This window comes from Gigantopelta aegis, unplaced genomic scaffold, assembly GCF_016097555.1.
Source record: "Gigantopelta aegis isolate Gae_Host unplaced genomic scaffold, Gae_host_genome ctg4737_pilon_pilon:::debris, whole genome shotgun sequence".
In the NCBI taxonomy this organism is placed as follows: domain Eukaryota; kingdom Metazoa; phylum Mollusca; class Gastropoda; order Neomphalida; family Peltospiridae; genus Gigantopelta; species Gigantopelta aegis.
In genome coordinates, this window is record NW_024534015.1 from 1 (window position 1) to 17,283 (window position 17,283).

Sequence of the window (17,283 nt, forward strand, 5' to 3'; positions counted from 1 at the left end):
CCTGATATTACCACACAGATATTGTATAAACTGGGGATCATACGTAAATCTATTTTATATTTGGTTTTTATTATGCATGGGATACTGATACGTTTTACATTTACCTGCTCAAGTTTTTAACAACTGTTCTTAGAGATCAGTACTTGCTAAATAATATAGCAAAGTTTTCTACCTTTCTCACGTTTGGCCAATTGTGATTTTTACCAAAAACTGCTGTAGTATTTAGATAATTTTGGGGCACTGAAGATTTCGCACTGCCTTGCTTAATCTTGCAAAATATTACACCTAGCTAAATTTATCCTATTTTTCTAGACCGTGTCGTCAAGAAATTAATATCATAAAAATTTAAAATTCATGTTTACCTTCCTCTAATTAAGCATTAATTATAGGTCATAGTGTATTAATATTTGTATATAATATTTATCATATCCATGTTATCATTTGTTGCGCACTGTATATATACCATGTTTCAGCCAGTGGCTGATCACAGCTGTTGCTGAATAAAATTGATTGATTTGATTAATGTCAGTGGGGGAGCTCGCCTTTTATTATCGTGTTCTGATTAGATTAGTCTTAAAACAAAACTAAGGCTAATCAAAACACTGTAAGAACTCTGTATTTAATGCCAGGGGCGGAGCTCGCCTTTTATTGTCGTGTTCTGATTAGATTAGTCTTAAACATAAAACTACGGCTAATTAAAACTCTCTATGGACTTTTTGTTAATCTTAGTATATTAGCTCGCCTTTTGTTTTGAGATAAGCGTAGTTATATTAGTGTGGATATTCTGAACAAGGTACGAAACATATTCTAAAGATATTCTGATGCAAAATGAGCTGGCCTGAAACCTTTTGACCATGTATTTCCATAATTCTATGAACAATGTTAGCTGTAATCTATGTACAAATGTATTTCCATCATTCTACCAACAATTTATTTATTTATTGCTTTCTGGTGTGAGCTGGGGTGTGTGTGTGGGGGGAGGGGGGTTCTTTAATTTATTTTATTTTTATTTATTTTTTCTGTTTTTTTAAAGTTTTATGGTGTTTGTATGGTAATGAAATGATATTTTATTAGTGTTTTTTGCCATCTCTCTCTCGCTCTCTCTCTCTCTCTCTCTCTCTCTCTCTCTCTCTCTCTTCTCTCTCTCTCTCTCTCTCTCTCTCTCTCTCTCTCTCTCTCTCTGTATTTTTTGTGTTTGTTTTAATGCGTGTGGGGGGGGGGGGGGGGGGGGGGGCACGTGCGTGTACAGCGTACGTAATTTGAATCTGACGAGTGTGAAAAACAACGCACGTAACACTTAAACACCGCACGTAAAATAATTGTGTATACTGATTGCCAGTATTTGCAAAATCAGCAGTTTTCATACCTTGTGTAACTGATACAAAGACTCGTTTAACAATACAATAAAAACAATAATAATAGTAAAAATCTGTCTGATTAGAAAGATAAACTACTTTAGTTTCCCCATTTTTATTTATTTATTTTTGTATTATTGGGGTTTTTAGTACTTTATTCACATTACACATTTATTTTGCTTGATATTCTATGTATTAACGGTTTCACTTTATCTGCACTGTTAATTTGTCTCGCTTGATGTTTTGTGTATTTACTTTGTTTTGAAATATTTGCAGTAATAATAGTCGCCTATAATGTTATAATATTTTTAATTAGGAGAGGGCCTCGTAAGTTGAATAACTTGTGCCCAACCGTTTGTGTATGTATGCAATAAAATATGTTTCAAACAAACAATGACAAATTTAAAAACCGTGACGTGCACGCTAGCTTCCATGCAAACATTTAATATATGACTGGTATTTCTCTGTGCTAAGCAAATGTGAAAATACTGGTTAAATAGACATGTTCAAAGACGTACTAGTCAACCAGAACTCCTTTGCCTATTTAATTTACAACTGATTAGAATAGTTTACGTTTCCAAGTGTAATAGAGCACAACGTGTGATAGAGGCTAATTCATTCATGCTATTCATATGGTTATAAAATATGGATTTGAATTAAACAATGGTTTGAACTTTCCGTAGCCTACACAAATGTATTAGTTACGGAAATCGGCGAAGTTGGCCGAATTGTTCGTAACAGTTGTCTACAAGTCCCGACAATGGCAAGCGAGCAACTTTCTACTTTCTTTAAAACAATAAATAAATAAAATAACATTAGGCAGCGACAATTTAAGAGTAGACAGAATGAAAAAGAGGGAAAACAGATGGCAGTAGAGGTATGTAAATGTAGGAATAGGCCGAGGTCTCGTTTACTAAACACGTCTTTTTATTTAATTTTGTGGTAATATCCAGTCCGCTAAAATTAAACACTCCCCACAACAAACATAATTTCTAACTAAAAAAGAAAGAAAGAAAGAAATGTTTTATTTAACGACGCACTAAACACATTTTAATTACGGTTATATGGCATCAGACATATGGTTAAAGACCACACAGATATTGAGAGAGGAAACCCTCAGTCGCCACTTCATGAGCAACTCTTTCCGATTAGCAGCAAGGGATCTTTTATATGTACCTTCCCACAGACAGGTTAGCACATAGCACGGCCTTTGTTACACCAGTTGTGGAGCACTAGCTGAAACGAGAAATAGCCCAATGGGCTCACCGACGGGGATCGATCCTAATCAACAATGTTTCGTAACGTGTACCACGATATCCCCACCCTCGGCGCGTTACGTATTTGTGGAACGTCCCTTTTTTTTTTTTTTCCTTCTTTTTTTTTGTTGTTGTTGAAGATTGATATTGGTATTGTTTAAAATAATAGAAGCGAACTTAAAGTTCCAGTCTCGGGAACATTTTTCGTAATTAAATCTTCAATATCGTGTATGGCCTACTTTAAAGGGACAGATCCATAGGTTTTAAATACTACGACGTATTTTTCACTATTAAAGCCGTTTTTAATCATTTAAATTAGGAGTACTTACATTTTATTATTTCGAATATTCATTTTCGTACACCTGAAGTGGTTCTGGTCATCCAGCTTTTTGTAATAATCCAAGATGCATTTTTCAGAATTCTAACAACGCACGTTCGTCTGAGAAGTAATGGTTATCGAGACAGGCTCTAGTCTATTTTTAGACGATATTTCAGCTTTAAACATCACAAACTTCAGCTTTTCTCTCTTACAACCGTATCCCAATGTTTTGTAGTTGTGTAGATTAACTCAACTTACTGTCCATTTTCACAGGCTTAAACTAGAGTCTGCGCCTTTAACTATTAAGCATAATTTTATATTATCATCCATTTTGGCACATTCAGTCATTATAATATTCCATACCATAACGCTGGAAGTTTAGACTAGGGAAAAAAGAAATTTGAAATTGAATCATTACGCAATTAGAAAATAGGTGTATTTATTTGTTGAGCGTAGGGACTATTCATTGTTGTGTAAGATGACCAAATGACGTCACAGTAACAGTAATAACAATCTCATGAAAACCATCCGTCGTTTGTTTTAGAAAAGAAAAAAACAAAAACTCTTGAAATTAGAATGAGACTAACCAAAAACATTTTTTTCCGATTTGCTAACGTAGATCGGTGCTTTTACTGTCACAAATTTCTTATAAAAGCGTCGCCAATAAATTTGCAGCAGTAAAACCACCGATCTAGGACGTAAATCCAAAAGCACAGCAAATCAGGGCCGCAGCTAGCGGTATAATAATAAAAACTTACTGCTTATTGATATTGACGTTTCAAGTATGTAACCTTCCTGAAATGGCTGCAAAATGGTATTTTAGAGCTTCTAGATTTCAAAACGTCATGAGGGCATACCCCTGTACCGCCAAGTATCTTGCGCGTTCCATGCTCGTTTTTTCCAAGAATTCATATGCCTCTTTTCCCCACCCCTCCTACCCACAAATAAAACTCCTAGCTACGGCCCTCCAGTCATCCCCTAATTTTGTGTTGAAGGTGATGAACGATTCTTGTTCAGACACTCCCATATTTGAACAGTTGTCTCAGTTCATGTGGAACACCCCACCCCCCCCTAAAAAACAACAACAAACAAACAACAACAAACAAACAAAAAAACAAACACAAAAAACACCACAAAAAACCAGATTATACGTATTGACGTTTTAAGTGTGTAACTTCCATGAAATGGCTGCAATATGGTATTTCATGGCCTCTAGATTTCACAGTTTCCGGGGAGGGGGGGGGGGGAACGCATGCCTATGTCTTACGCCTTCCATGCTCCTTCGTACCAAGAATTAATATGCCCTCCCCACCCTCCAATACAAAGTATATTCCCTCGTGTTGATTAGAGTGCATACCACCAAATCAAATCTCATAGACGACAATAGTAACATATGACTAAACATTCTACCTGCAGCGTATCAATCGACATATACCCCGCGGATGTATAATAATAAATACTACTACCCATCACCCTTAAAGTGAATCAGAAAAATAGTGGGGGTCATTTCATTTTCAACATATTCTCTTCCTTATATCCAATTAAGGTTCAAGCACGCTGACCTGGGCACACACCTCAGCTATCTAATCTGTCTTGGGCAGTGGATTAGTTGTTAGTGATTAGTGAGAGAGAAGAGGGTGTAGTGGTTTTACACCTACGCATTGATTCGTTAAAACGCGCTCTGGGTGGGAGCCGGTACCGAGCTGCGAACCCAGTATTACCAGCCTTATGTCAATGTGGTCGAGCTGCAGCGCTCATTTCGGAGATATCAGGTATGACTACCCAAGTTCCGCACAAAATATGAGTACTTTTGCTAACAGGTACCCCATACATATTTCAAGCACAAGACTACTTGACACAGTGGTACTAGATGAAATAATATTGCATTACATTTTTGGCCCAGATGAAACTATATTTTTCTTTACAACCAACTCACATTTATCACCAATCACAAGACCTGTGGTATTAACTGCTCTATCAAACGTTCGGTGCACCTCGAACTTTGACCAAGCCAAAAGTTGTTTGTTTGTGTGTTTGTTTGCTTTTGTTATCGTTCGTTTATTTGTGATGTTGTTTGTTTGTTTTGTTTTGTTTAATGTGAGTTAAATGCTTCCTACTACAAACTATTTAACATGTTTACTTTAGTTTTATGCTACGTTTAGTGCTTATTGTTTTGTTTCTTTTTTTATGTAATCCTGGAATGATTGTGGTGTGTGTGTGTGTGTGTGTGTGTGTCTCTCTCTCTCTCTCTCTCTCTCTCTCTCTCTCTCTCTCTCTCTCTCTCTCTCTCTCTCTCTCTCTCTCTCTCTCTCTCTCTCTCTCTCTCTCTCTCTCTCTCTCGCTCGCTCGCTCGCTCTCTCTCTCTCTCTCTCTCTCTCTCTCTCTCTCTCGCTGTGCTCTCCTCTCTCTCTCTCTCTCTCTCTCTCTCTCTCTCTGATCTCTCTCTCTCTGAAGTCTCTCTCTCTGCTTCGTGTGGGTCTGGGCTCTAGCGTCCCAAAATATACAAAGCTCGCAGGTAAGTCTCTCCATCAGATCCCTCTCAGCTCAGTCGCAGGTGCTCGCTCTGAGGTGCTTGCACCTTCGCAGGATCGCAACCACCTCGATGGCTCCATTTCATACGACACCATTGATTGCCCTATTTTTTCTCTCGTCTCTCAAACAGTGCAATCGCAACCGGTCAAAACGCCGTGGTATGTTTTCCTATCTCTGGGAAACTGACTATAAAAGATCCCTTGCTGCATTTAAAAAAATGTAGTTGGTTTCCTCTGGTGATTACGTGTTAAAATAGTCGATGATTAATTAATAAATGTCCTCCAGTGGTGTCGTTAAATAAAACAAACAAGCTCCCTGTCTGTCTGTCTGTATGTCTGTGTGTGTGTGTGTCTCTCTCTGTCTGTCTCTCTGTCTCTCTCTATCTCTCTCTCTCTCTCTCTGTCTGTCGGCGTGTGGTGTTTTCTTTCGCGCGCGTGTATGTGTGCGTATGTGTGTGTGTGTGTGTGCGCGCGCTCTCTGCGTTTATATGTGTATGCGTGTATGTGCGTGTTTTCCTGGATTTGTGTGTGTTTATATGTATACGTTTTGTTCAAACTGCAATTGATTTGTCTCTCCTCTAAAAAAGAGTTGATATTCTTGAAACGTGTGGCAGTCTGTACACTACTAGAGGACATTCATGTCCTTCCTTTGATAAAGATTTTATAGTACTGCAGTCGAGTTGTCTTTCCCGTAATAAAGATTTGATATTCTTGAAACGTGTGGCAGTCTGTACACTACTAGAGAACATTCATTTCCTTCCTTTAATAAAGATTTTATAGTACTGCAGTCGAGTTGTCTTTCCCTTAATAAAGATTTTTATAGTACTGCAGTCGAGTTGTCTTTCCCTCAATAAAGATTTTATAGTACTGTAGTTGAGTTGTCTTTCCCTTAATAAAGATTTTATAGTACTGCAGTTGAGTTGTCTTTCCCGTAATAAAGATTTTATATGCTTGAAACGTGTGGCAGTCTGTACACCACTAGAGTACATTAGTTTCATATCCATCGGCTGGTGGATGTCAAACACGTGATAATTCTTGCATGAAGTTTATGAGGAAACCCGCTACATGTGACCATTACCTTCAATAGATATTTCATATGCACTGCCCCACTGATTGGGAAGCACGTACCATGACCTTTGATATACCAGTCGTGTGACATAGGTAGCCGAGCGGGACGCAGCCCAGTGGCAAAGCGCTCGCTTGAAGCGCGTTCAGTTTAAGATCGATCCCCATCGGTGGCCCTATTTGCCTATTTTTCGTTCCAACCAGTGCTCCACAACTGGTGTAACAAAGGCCGTGGTATGTGCTATCCTGTCTGTGGGATGGTGCATATAAAAAATCCCTTGCTGCTAATCGAAAAGAGTAGTCCATAAAATGGCGACAGCAGGTTTCCTCACTCAATATATGTGTGGTCCTTAACCATATGTCTGACGCCATATAACCGTAAATACAATGTGTTGAGTGCGTCGTTAAATAAAACATTTCCTTCCAGGTAGCCGAGAGTCGAGTATAAATATTAATGTAGGTCATTGTTTATATTGACAGCCAACACGTTTTCCTGAACGCATCTATAGCTTATTGTATGACCCGTTCAGACATGTATAACGTATGGTGGCTCTCATTCAGTATGAAAGCTGAAACTCTAGCGGTTCTAGAACAGATCACAGGAGAGGTGTGAGAAGAACTTGAGTTGTTCGTAGTTTGTTGGTCGGATCTCCTTGATTTATGTCTCAAAACAAAACAAAAGAAAAAATAAGAAACAATGACACACTTTTACTTTTAGTTTGTAGACGGTAGATACCGGGAAACAACTTGATAACATTATTTACAACGCCCACCCTCGGACGCGATACTTTTTGGAACAGCCCTAGCAACCTGTCACGTTATCGACAATTCTAACAAGTCTCGTGACGGCCATTTTGTCAGGTGTTCTCTCTCTCTCTCTCTTAGCGTAAAGTAGTAAGTACATTATTAGTATATATGTTTTTACAAATCATCAGTACACCGTTAACTAGTACATAAAACACGTGTAACTCTGCTGATAATAAAAACACTTTGACGAATTTATTTCTTACTCGTCAGACAAGTATATTTTGAGAACAAAGTGAAAAGTTAGGTCAACTTGCCGCTAGTCGAATGCTGTTCACATATTCTGACATATAACACGAATAGGACCGCATGACACTCCAGCTATCTGTAACTGCGAACACAAGAGAGTCATGAAAAAGAAACCACTTGGGGGTGGACGGGGGAGTGCATTAGCAAAGACACCTCATTTATCTAGCTAGGAGGATTTTACAAAAAGAAAGTACTTGGGGGGGTGGGGGTGGGAGTGCAGTAGCAACGACACATCATATTTATGTCGCTTGCATGTAGGAAGATTGAAGACCATAAACAAATTGGAACGAGACCGATTTAGTGATTCTATCCGTACACGTTAAAGGTGTATTCTCTAGTGCACACTACATATATCAGTACGCGTTAAAGGTGTATTCTCTAGTGCACACTACCTATATCAGTACATGTTAAAGCTGTATTCCCTAGTGCACACTAAAAGCTATATCAGTACACGTTATTAAGTTAAAGCTGTATTCTCTAAATATATCAGTACACGTTAAAGGTGTATTCTCTAGTGCACTTTACATGTATCAGTACACGTTAAAGCTGTATTCTTTAGTGCAAAAGCTCTTGCATGTGCAGACACTTCAAACGTTACACAGACTCACCGTCATTTCAAACACAGTACCATTCATTATATGATATTGATTTACCAAGTTAATACAGAATTTGACAATTGTATTAAAGCTTCTCAATTATTGGCGAGCGGCAGAACTAGGGTTTGTTTCCTGATATTGCCGGTCTAGGTCAGATGATAAGGACCTCCTAGCCATATCAAATTGCTTAGAGCTATTTACTTGTGAACCGCTTAGTCACTGAGACTGATCATTTGAACTAGTGGTAAGGGATCTTTTATATGTATCATCGCACAAAAAGTATCAAATATACAACGGTCGTGACTAGAACAATAAATAGCCCACCGACGGGGATCGATTCTAGTCTGACCCGCATCAAGCAAGTGTTATACCACTAGGCTACGTCCCGTCCCCATTACGTGTACACACGTATGAAAGCTGCATGATCTCTTGGTGTACGTATGATGGCTTTGCTTGGTGTACGTATCAATGTTTTGTGTACGTATGACACTGTTTGGTGTACGTATGATGGCGTTACATTGTTTGATGACATCGGTGTACGTATGATGGCATTGTTTGGACGTATGATGGCATTTCATGAACACGTATGTGGCATTCACGTATGGCATGGCATTGTTTGGCGTACGCATATGATGACATTGCGTATGATGGCATTGTTTGGTGTACGTATGATGGCATTGTTTGGTGTACGTACGTGATGGCATTGTTTGGTGTACGTATGATGGCATTGTTTGGTGTACGTATGATGGCATTGTTTGGTGTACGTATGATGGCATTGTTTGGTGTACGTATGATGGCATTGTTTGGTGTACGTATGATGGCATTGTTTGGTGTACGTATGATGGCATTGTTTGGTGTACGTATGATGGCACGTATGATGGCATTGTTTGGTGTACGTATGATGGCACGTATGATGGCATTGTTTGGTGTACGTATGATGGCATTGTTTGGTGTACGTATGATGGCACGTATGATGGCATTGTTTGGTGTACGTATGATGACACGTATGATGGCATTGTTTGGTGTACGTATGATGGCACGTATGATGGCATTGTTTGGTGTACGTATGATGGCATTGTTTGGTGTACACGTATGATGGCATTGTTTGGTGTACGTATGATGGCATTGTTTGATGTACATTGGCATTGTTTGGTGTACGTATGATGGCATTGTTTGGTGTACGTATGATGGCATTGTTTGGTGTACGTATGATGGCATTGTTTGGTGTACGTATGATGGCATTGTTTGGTGTACGTATGATGGCATTGTTTGGTGTACGTATGATGGCACGTATGATGGCATTGTTTGGTGTACGTATGTACGTATGATAGCACGTATGATGTACGTATGATGACATTGTTTGGTGCACGTATGATGACATTGTTTGGTGGCATTGTTTGGTGTACGTATGATGGCATTGTTTGGTGTATATACGATGGCATTGTTTGGTGTACGTATGATGACACGTATGATGGCATTGTTTGGTGTACGTATGATGACATTGTTTGGTGCACGTATGATGGCATTGTTTGGTGTACGTATGATGTACGTATGATGACATTGTATGACGTATGATGGCATTGTTTGGTGTACGTATGATAGCACGTATGATGGCATTGTTTGGTGTACGTATGATGGCATTGTTTGGTGTACGTATGATGGCATTGTTTGGTGTACGTATGATGGCATTGTTTGGTGTACGTATGATGGCATTGTTTGGTGTACGTATGATGGCATTGTTTGGTGTACGTATGATGGCACGTATGATGGCATTGTTTGGTGTACGTATGATGGCATTGTTTGGTGTACGTATGATGGCATTGTTTGGTGTACGTATGTATGCACGTATGATGGCATTGTTTGGTGTACGTATGATGGCATTGTTTGGTGTACGTATGATGGCATTGTTTGGTGTACGTATGATGGCATTGTTTGGTGTACGTATGATGACATTGTTTGGTGTACGTATGATGGCATTGTTTGGTGTACGTATGATGGCATTGTTTGGTGTACGTATGATGACATTGTTTGGTGTAGGTATGATGGCATTGTTTGGTGTACGTATGATGGCATTGTTTGGTGTACGTATGATGGCATTGTTTGGTGTACGTATGATGGCATTGTTTGGTGTACGTATGATAGCATTGTTTGGTGTACGTATGATGGCATTGTTTGGTGTACGTATGATGACATTGTTTGGTGTACGTATAATGGAACGTATCATGGCATTGTTTGGTGTACGTATGATGGCATTGTTTGGTGTACGTATGATGGCATTGTTTGGTGTACGTATGATGGCATTGTTTGGTGTACGTATGATGGCATTGTTTGGTGTACGTATGATGGCACGTATGATGGCATTGTTTGGTGTACGTATGATGGCATTGTTTGGTGTACGTATGATGGCATTGTTTGGTGTACGTATGATGGCATTGTTTGGTGTACGTATGATGGCATTGTTTGGTGTATGTATGATGGCATTGTTTGGTGTACGTATGATGGCATTGTTTGGTGTACGTATGATGGCACGTATGTATGATGGCATTGTTTGGTGTATGTATGATGGCATTGTTTGGTGTACGTATGATGGCATTGTTTGGTGTACGTATGATGGCATTGTTTGGTGTACGTATGATGGCACGTATGATGGCATTGTTTGGTGTACGTATGATGGCATTGTTTGGTGTACGTATGATGGCATTGTTTGGTGTACGTATGATGGCACGTATGATGGCATTGTTTGGTGTACGTATGATGGCACGTATGATGGCATTGTTTGGTGCACGTATGATGGCATTGTTTGGTGTACGTATGATGGCACGTATGATGGCATTGTTTGGTGTATGTATGATGGCACGTATGATGGCATTGTTTGGTGTACGTATGATGGCATTGTTTGGTGTACGTATGATGGCATTGTTTGGTGTACGTATGATGGCATTGTTTGGTGTATGTATGATGTTTGGTGTACGTATGATGGCATTGTTTGGTGCACGTATGATGGCATTGTTTGGTGCACGTATGATGGCATTGTTTGGTGTACGTATGATGGCATTGTTTGGTGTACGTATGATGGCATTGTTTGGTGTACGTATGATGGCACGTATGATGGCATTGTTTGGTGTACGTATGATGGCATTGTTTGGTGTACGTATGATGGACATTGTTTGGTGCACGTATGATGGCATTGTTTGGTGTACGTATGATGGCATTGTTTGGTGCACGTATGATGGCATTGTTTGGTGTACGTATGATGGCATTGTTTGGTGTACGTATGATGGCACGTATGATGGCATTGTTTGGTGGTATGATGGCACGTATGATGGCATTGTTTGGTGTACGTATGATGGCATTGTTTGGTGTACGTATGATGGCATTGTTTGGTGTACGTATGATGGCATTGTTTGGTGTACGTATGATGGCATTGTTTGGTGTTTTGTTTGGTGTACGTATGATGGCACGTATGATGGCATTGTTTGGTGTACATATGATGGCATTGTTTGGTGTACGTATGATGGCATTGTTTGGTGTACGTATGATGGCATTGTTTGGTGTACGTATGATGGCATTGTTTGGTGTACGTATGATGGCATTGTTTGGTGTACGTATGATGGCATTGTTTGGTGTACGTATGATGGCATTGTTTGATGTACGTATGATGGCATTGTTTGGTGTACGTATGATGGCATTGTTTGGTGTACGTATGATGGCATTGTTTGATGTACGTATGATGACATTGTTTGGTGTACGTATGATGGCATTGTTTGGTGTACGTATGATGGCATTGTTTGGTGTACGTATGATGGCATTGTTTGGTGTACGTATGATGGCATTGTTTGGTGTACGTATGATGGCATTGTTTGGTGTACGTATGATGGCATTGTTTGGTGTACGTATGATGGCATTGTTTGGTGTACGTATGATGGCATTGTTTGGTGTATGATGTACGTATGATGGCATTGTTGTTTGATGTACGTATGATGGCATTGTTTGGTGTACGTATGATGGCATTGTTTGATGTACGTATGATGGCATTGTTTGGTGTACGTATGATGGCATTGTTTGGTGTACGTATGATGATGTTTGCATGTACGTTGATGGTTGTTTGATGTACGTATGATGGCATTGTTTGGTGTACGTATGATGGCATTGTTTGGTGTACGTATGATGGCACGTTGTTTGATGTACGTATGATGGCATTGTTTGATGTACGTGATGGCATTTTGTGTTGGCACGTATGATGACATTGTTTGATGTACGTATGATGGCATGATGTTGTTTGATGTATATGTGACATTGTTGGTGTACGTATGATGACATTGTTTGCTGTACGTATGATGACATTGTTTGGTGTACGTATGATGGCATTGTTTGCTGTACGTATGATGACATTGTTTGATGTACGTATGATGGCATTGTTTGATGTACGTATGATGGCATTGTTTGCTGTACGTATGATGACATTGTTTGGTGTACGTATGATGGCATTGTTTGCTGTACATATGATGGCATTGTTTGATGTACATATGATGGCATTGTTTGGTGTACGTATGATGACATTGTTTGCTGTACGTATGATAGCATTGTTTGATGTACATATGATGGCATTTTTTGGTGTACGTATGATGGCATTGTTTGGTGTACGTATGATGGCATTGTTTGGTGTAAGTATGATGACATTGTTTGGTGTACGTATGATTGCATTGTTTGGTGCACATATGATCGCATTGTTTGGTGCACATATGATCGCATTGTTTGGTTTATATATGATGGCACGTATCATGGCATTATTGATCGCACTAATAAACGATGCTATAGGAATGGAATCGAAGTTCAATTTAAACATTGAACATCATATGGTCGTGAATGGCATTTCTTTTATTCTTAGAACATCATGATTGAACTTTTGACCATTCGTAATTTTCTTGTATAATTTATCTGAGCTGTGTTTCGATGCACGAACATGAATCTACTCTTTTTATTTATTTATTTTTATATAATGCATGCTGTGGACATGACGTCATCAACGTCACTTACAGTCGTGAGTTTCTCATGTGGTTATACATGGACATTTCTAGAATATTGTTATCAATGTTTTCTTTCATTTCAGTTTGTTTCTCTTGTACAATGGAGAAAGCTCAGGCACAACTTCTGGTAAACATCCAGGAAGAGATTACAAAAGGTACTTTCACTGACATACAAATTATATGTAAAGACGGAACAACGACCGGAAGCCGTATTGTCCTTGCGGCGATGTCTTCGTATTTCCGGGCCATGTTCAGTTCTGATATGTCAGAGAGTCAGACGGGCGTCTTGAACCTTCCCACGGTGTCGTTGTCAGTGTTCGAAGACATGATCAAAATGTCTTTGTGTGGAATCAATCTAGTGAATGAAGATAACTGTATGCAGGTAATAGATGCTGCTGAGATGATGCAGCTCGACAACATCAAACAGCTCTGTGTACTACACCTGAAGGAAGGACTGACTCTAACTGATAAAAACTGTCTGGGTTGGTGGAGACTTCTGAAAATGTACAATTTCCACGACTTGTCCAACAGAGCTTTTTTCTATATGGCTGAAAAATTTGCTGATTTTGTTCAAACAGAAAATGTTGTTCAGCTGTCAAAGGACGAATTGTTGGAAATAATTTCCAAAGAAGAGATGGAATGTACAGAAGACATCATTCTGAAAGGCGCCATGAAGTGGATTGAGCATAATAACCCGGAACCAGATGACGTCAAATTTATTTTTGAAAACGTGCATCTTGATATTGTAGATTCACAGTTTCTGATTGATGACGTCACATTTTCAGACATTGTTTGTAAAAACAAATCTGTCCAGATAATGATACAAAAAGTGCTACGTTCACCATGTCGAGTGTCGGCTCGTTCAAGGGTCAGTACTAAAATACGTGATGTCTTCGTTCTCCATCATAACAACACGTCACTACTGTCTTGTTTCACGTCACACAACAAGTGGGAGGACGTCCCACCAGCCCCAGTAGATCCTGGATCTTGGTATTCAGCAGCAGGTTTGGACGACAAGATCTATATCACTGGTGGTCGTAACAAGAAGAAATGTGCATTAATTTATGACACCATTACCAAAGTGTGGACAGTAGGTCCAGATCTCACACATGACCACTGCTATCACTGTATGGCCACAGCTAACTCTAAAGTGTACTTGATAGGTGGAGGTTATAGCAACACATTAGAGGAATTAAGCGAAAGTGAGAAGCACTGGCAGGTTGTTGGAGATTTGGGATTGAGACGATATTACACTTTCCCTGTTACAGTTGGTGAGAACATTCTCGTTATGGGAGGCATGACAGACTCAGGCGGATCAGATATTATCCAGTGTTTCAACACCAGAACTCACACTGTCAGTCAGCTGAACACAAAGTTACCTTGTAGCTCTGAGTCACTAAGAGGCTGTGTTCAGCTCCCAGATGTTTATCTGTTAGACTACGACGGCCACGTGATGCACCTCCAGGTCACCAACACAGATGGTGACATCCAGATTCAGGTTAAATCCACAACGAAATATAAATCATTTGAATATTATTTTGGTGTCACACAACGAGATGGAAGCTTGCTGTGTTTTACAGAAGATGGAATCAGAACATTCAACCTCGCTGAAGGTAAAGAAGAACAGAGTACATTCCATAAGTCACCTAGAAGTGGCAGAATGTACAACGTGTGCACAAAGTCATCTGGGAAAACATCGTGATGGTTGTTCATTGAATAATCTCAGTGTGAACACACTCTAAATATTCTTCATTAATCTCAGTGAGAGAGCTCGCCTCATGTTCTGAGACAAGATTAGAGTTACAAACAAAGCTAGGCCTACTGAACACACTGTAAGCATTTTTCATTAATCTCAGTGGGAGAGCTCGTCCTCTGTTCTGATACAAGATTAGTGTTACAAACAACATCAGGCCTAATGAATACACTGTACATTTCCCAAGTCAACCTAGAAGTGTGGGACGTTTACGCGTTGCACGGTGTCCTCGACAAAACATGCTGTTTCTGGGAAAACAGTTGAGAGGTGCCTATGAGAGAAAATAAACTTAGTCTACAAACAAAGCATTTTAAACCCTATAATAATCTCAGTGTGAGAGGTCGACTCGTAATCTGAGAGGAAATAAAAGACTTAGTTCTACAAACAAAGCATTGTGAACGCTGTAATACTCTCAGTGTGAGAGGTCGCTTCGTGGTATGAGAGGAAATAAAAGACTTAGTTCTACAAACAAATCATTTTAAACGCTGTAATAATCTCAGTGTGAGAGGTTGCCTCGTGGTCTCAGAGGAAATAAATACTTAGTTCTACAAACAAAGCATTGTGAACGCTTTAATAATCTCAGTGTGAGAGGTTGCCTCGTGGTCTGAGAGAAAATAAAAGACGTAGATCTACAAACAAAGCATTGTAAACGCTGTAATAATCTCAGTGTGAGAGGTCGCCTCGTGGTCTGAGAGGAAATAAAAGACTTAGTTCTACAAACAAAGCATTGTAAATGATGTAATAATCTCAGCGTGAGAGGTCGCCTCGTGTTTATTTTTTTATGACCAGTGACCTTGACTTTCAATGCCAACTGACAAAATAAAATCTCGTTTAAGATAGCATGATCCTATTCCTATGTATAAAGTTTGATGAAAATCGGACAAGACATGAGGTCATTACAGAAAACCACTCTATGCCTAATGAACACACTGTAAGAACAGTATTAATGCCCTTGCAAGGTGAACAGGTGAACAAATGAGCTCCGGGATTTTGCGGTATGTTGTGATAGGAACAAATGGTATAGACATTTATAGACACATTTGACTCGGTATGCTGCTTATCTATACAAATCAGTACCAAAGCAGGTGAAAATCCACAAAAGAAGAAGAAGAGAATCAGATCGAAAGGAGGTGGGCAGCAGGACACAACTTTGCAATCCAACATGGCGGCGGCACCCATCATGCCCGCAACATTTCAACCAAACTCTCAGAGTTCAATGGTGAGTGGCCCCGTGAACAGTACTTATTGTACCATGCCACAGTCACAGTCACAGTCTCTAAGCTCACATCAATACCAGCCATACCCAAATATCCAGCCCGGTTTCCAGCTAACACCTAGCCAGTCTATGTCTGGGATAAATACCAGCCCCCCACCCTGGGCCCAAGAACTGAGTGCTAAAATGGACTGTATTTTTAAGCAACTTGAAAAATTAGATGCAATAGAAAACTCAATCTCTTTGATACAAACTGAGGTAAAGCAACTCGGGGAAAGAGTAAGAGATGTAGAAGTAAGTCAGCAGTTTATCAATACAATATTGGAAGAGGACAAGAGCGATATAAAAGATGTTAAGTCAGACCTAAGCATACTTCGCAAGTCATTTGATTATATGCAGGTAGCTAACAATAAACTGTCCGAGGAAATAATTGATCTCCAAAGTCGCTCAATGAGAGATAACTTACTCTTCTTTAACATAGCAGAGAATGAGGGTGAGAACTGCACAGAAGTTATTAAGAAAGTTTGTGTTGATAACCTTGATTACCAGGAACCATTAGAAATAGACAGGGCTCACAGGATTGGAAAACTATCTGCTGGTAAGCAACGTCCAATAGTAGTCAAATTCCGTTGTTACCCTCAACCCGATGCAGTCAAGAAATCTAGTCGTAAACTGAAAAACACAAACTTCTCAATCGGCGAACAGTTTCCAAAGATTGTACAAGAACGAAGAAAAACACTGTTACCTGTTTTCAAAGAAGCCATGGAACGTGGAAAGAAAACAGCACTGGTACGGGACAAACTGTATATTAATGGGGTGCTATACACTGGGCCGGAGGGATCACAGCCTGCATAGGATTCACAGGAGAATGCACAACCAACGATTTCTCGTTTAAAAATAATTTCTTGGAACATTAATGGTGGTTTTGTCACTAAGTGGAATGACTCAAATTTTCGTAATTATTGTTGTAATTTTGATATAGTATTATTGTGTGAATGTTGGTTTGAAAAAAAATACAAATGCACGGTTGATGGATATAAAACGTTTGTAATATCTAGGCAAAAATCAAAGAAAGGAGGTGGGAGCATAATTATGATTCGTGACAAGCTGGCACC

The 17,283-nt window shown here is 39.4% G+C and overlaps 2 protein-coding genes across 2 annotated transcripts; both read left to right on the plus strand.

Moving 5' to 3' along the window:
* Positions 1–7,397: 7,397 nt before the first annotated feature.
* On the plus strand, positions 7,398–15,103 carry LOC121392880 (actin-binding protein IPP-like). The gene is made up of 2 exons (XM_041523928.1): positions 7,398–7,420; positions 13,286–15,103. Exon 2 carries the CDS (start codon positions 13,303–13,305, stop codon positions 14,902–14,904), a length of 1,602 nt encoding a protein of 533 aa, XP_041379862.1. The 5' UTR covers positions 7,398–7,420; positions 13,286–13,302; the 3' UTR covers positions 14,905–15,103.
* A 1,014-nt stretch (positions 15,104–16,117) lies between these two features.
* Positions 16,118–17,023, plus strand: LOC121392881. Its single transcript, XM_041523929.1, has one exon. It carries the CDS (start codon positions 16,118–16,120, stop codon positions 17,021–17,023), a length of 906 nt encoding a protein of 301 aa, XP_041379863.1.
* The last annotated feature ends 260 nt before the right edge of the window (positions 17,024–17,283 follow it).

Coding starts and splice junctions, on each gene's coding strand:
- LOC121392880 (XM_041523928.1), top strand. CDS start 13,303: ATGGAGAAAGCTCAGGCACAACTTCTGGTAAACATCCAGGAAGAGATT.
- LOC121392881 (XM_041523929.1), top strand. CDS start 16,118: ATGGCGGCGGCACCCATCATGCCCGCAACATTTCAACCAAACTCTCAG.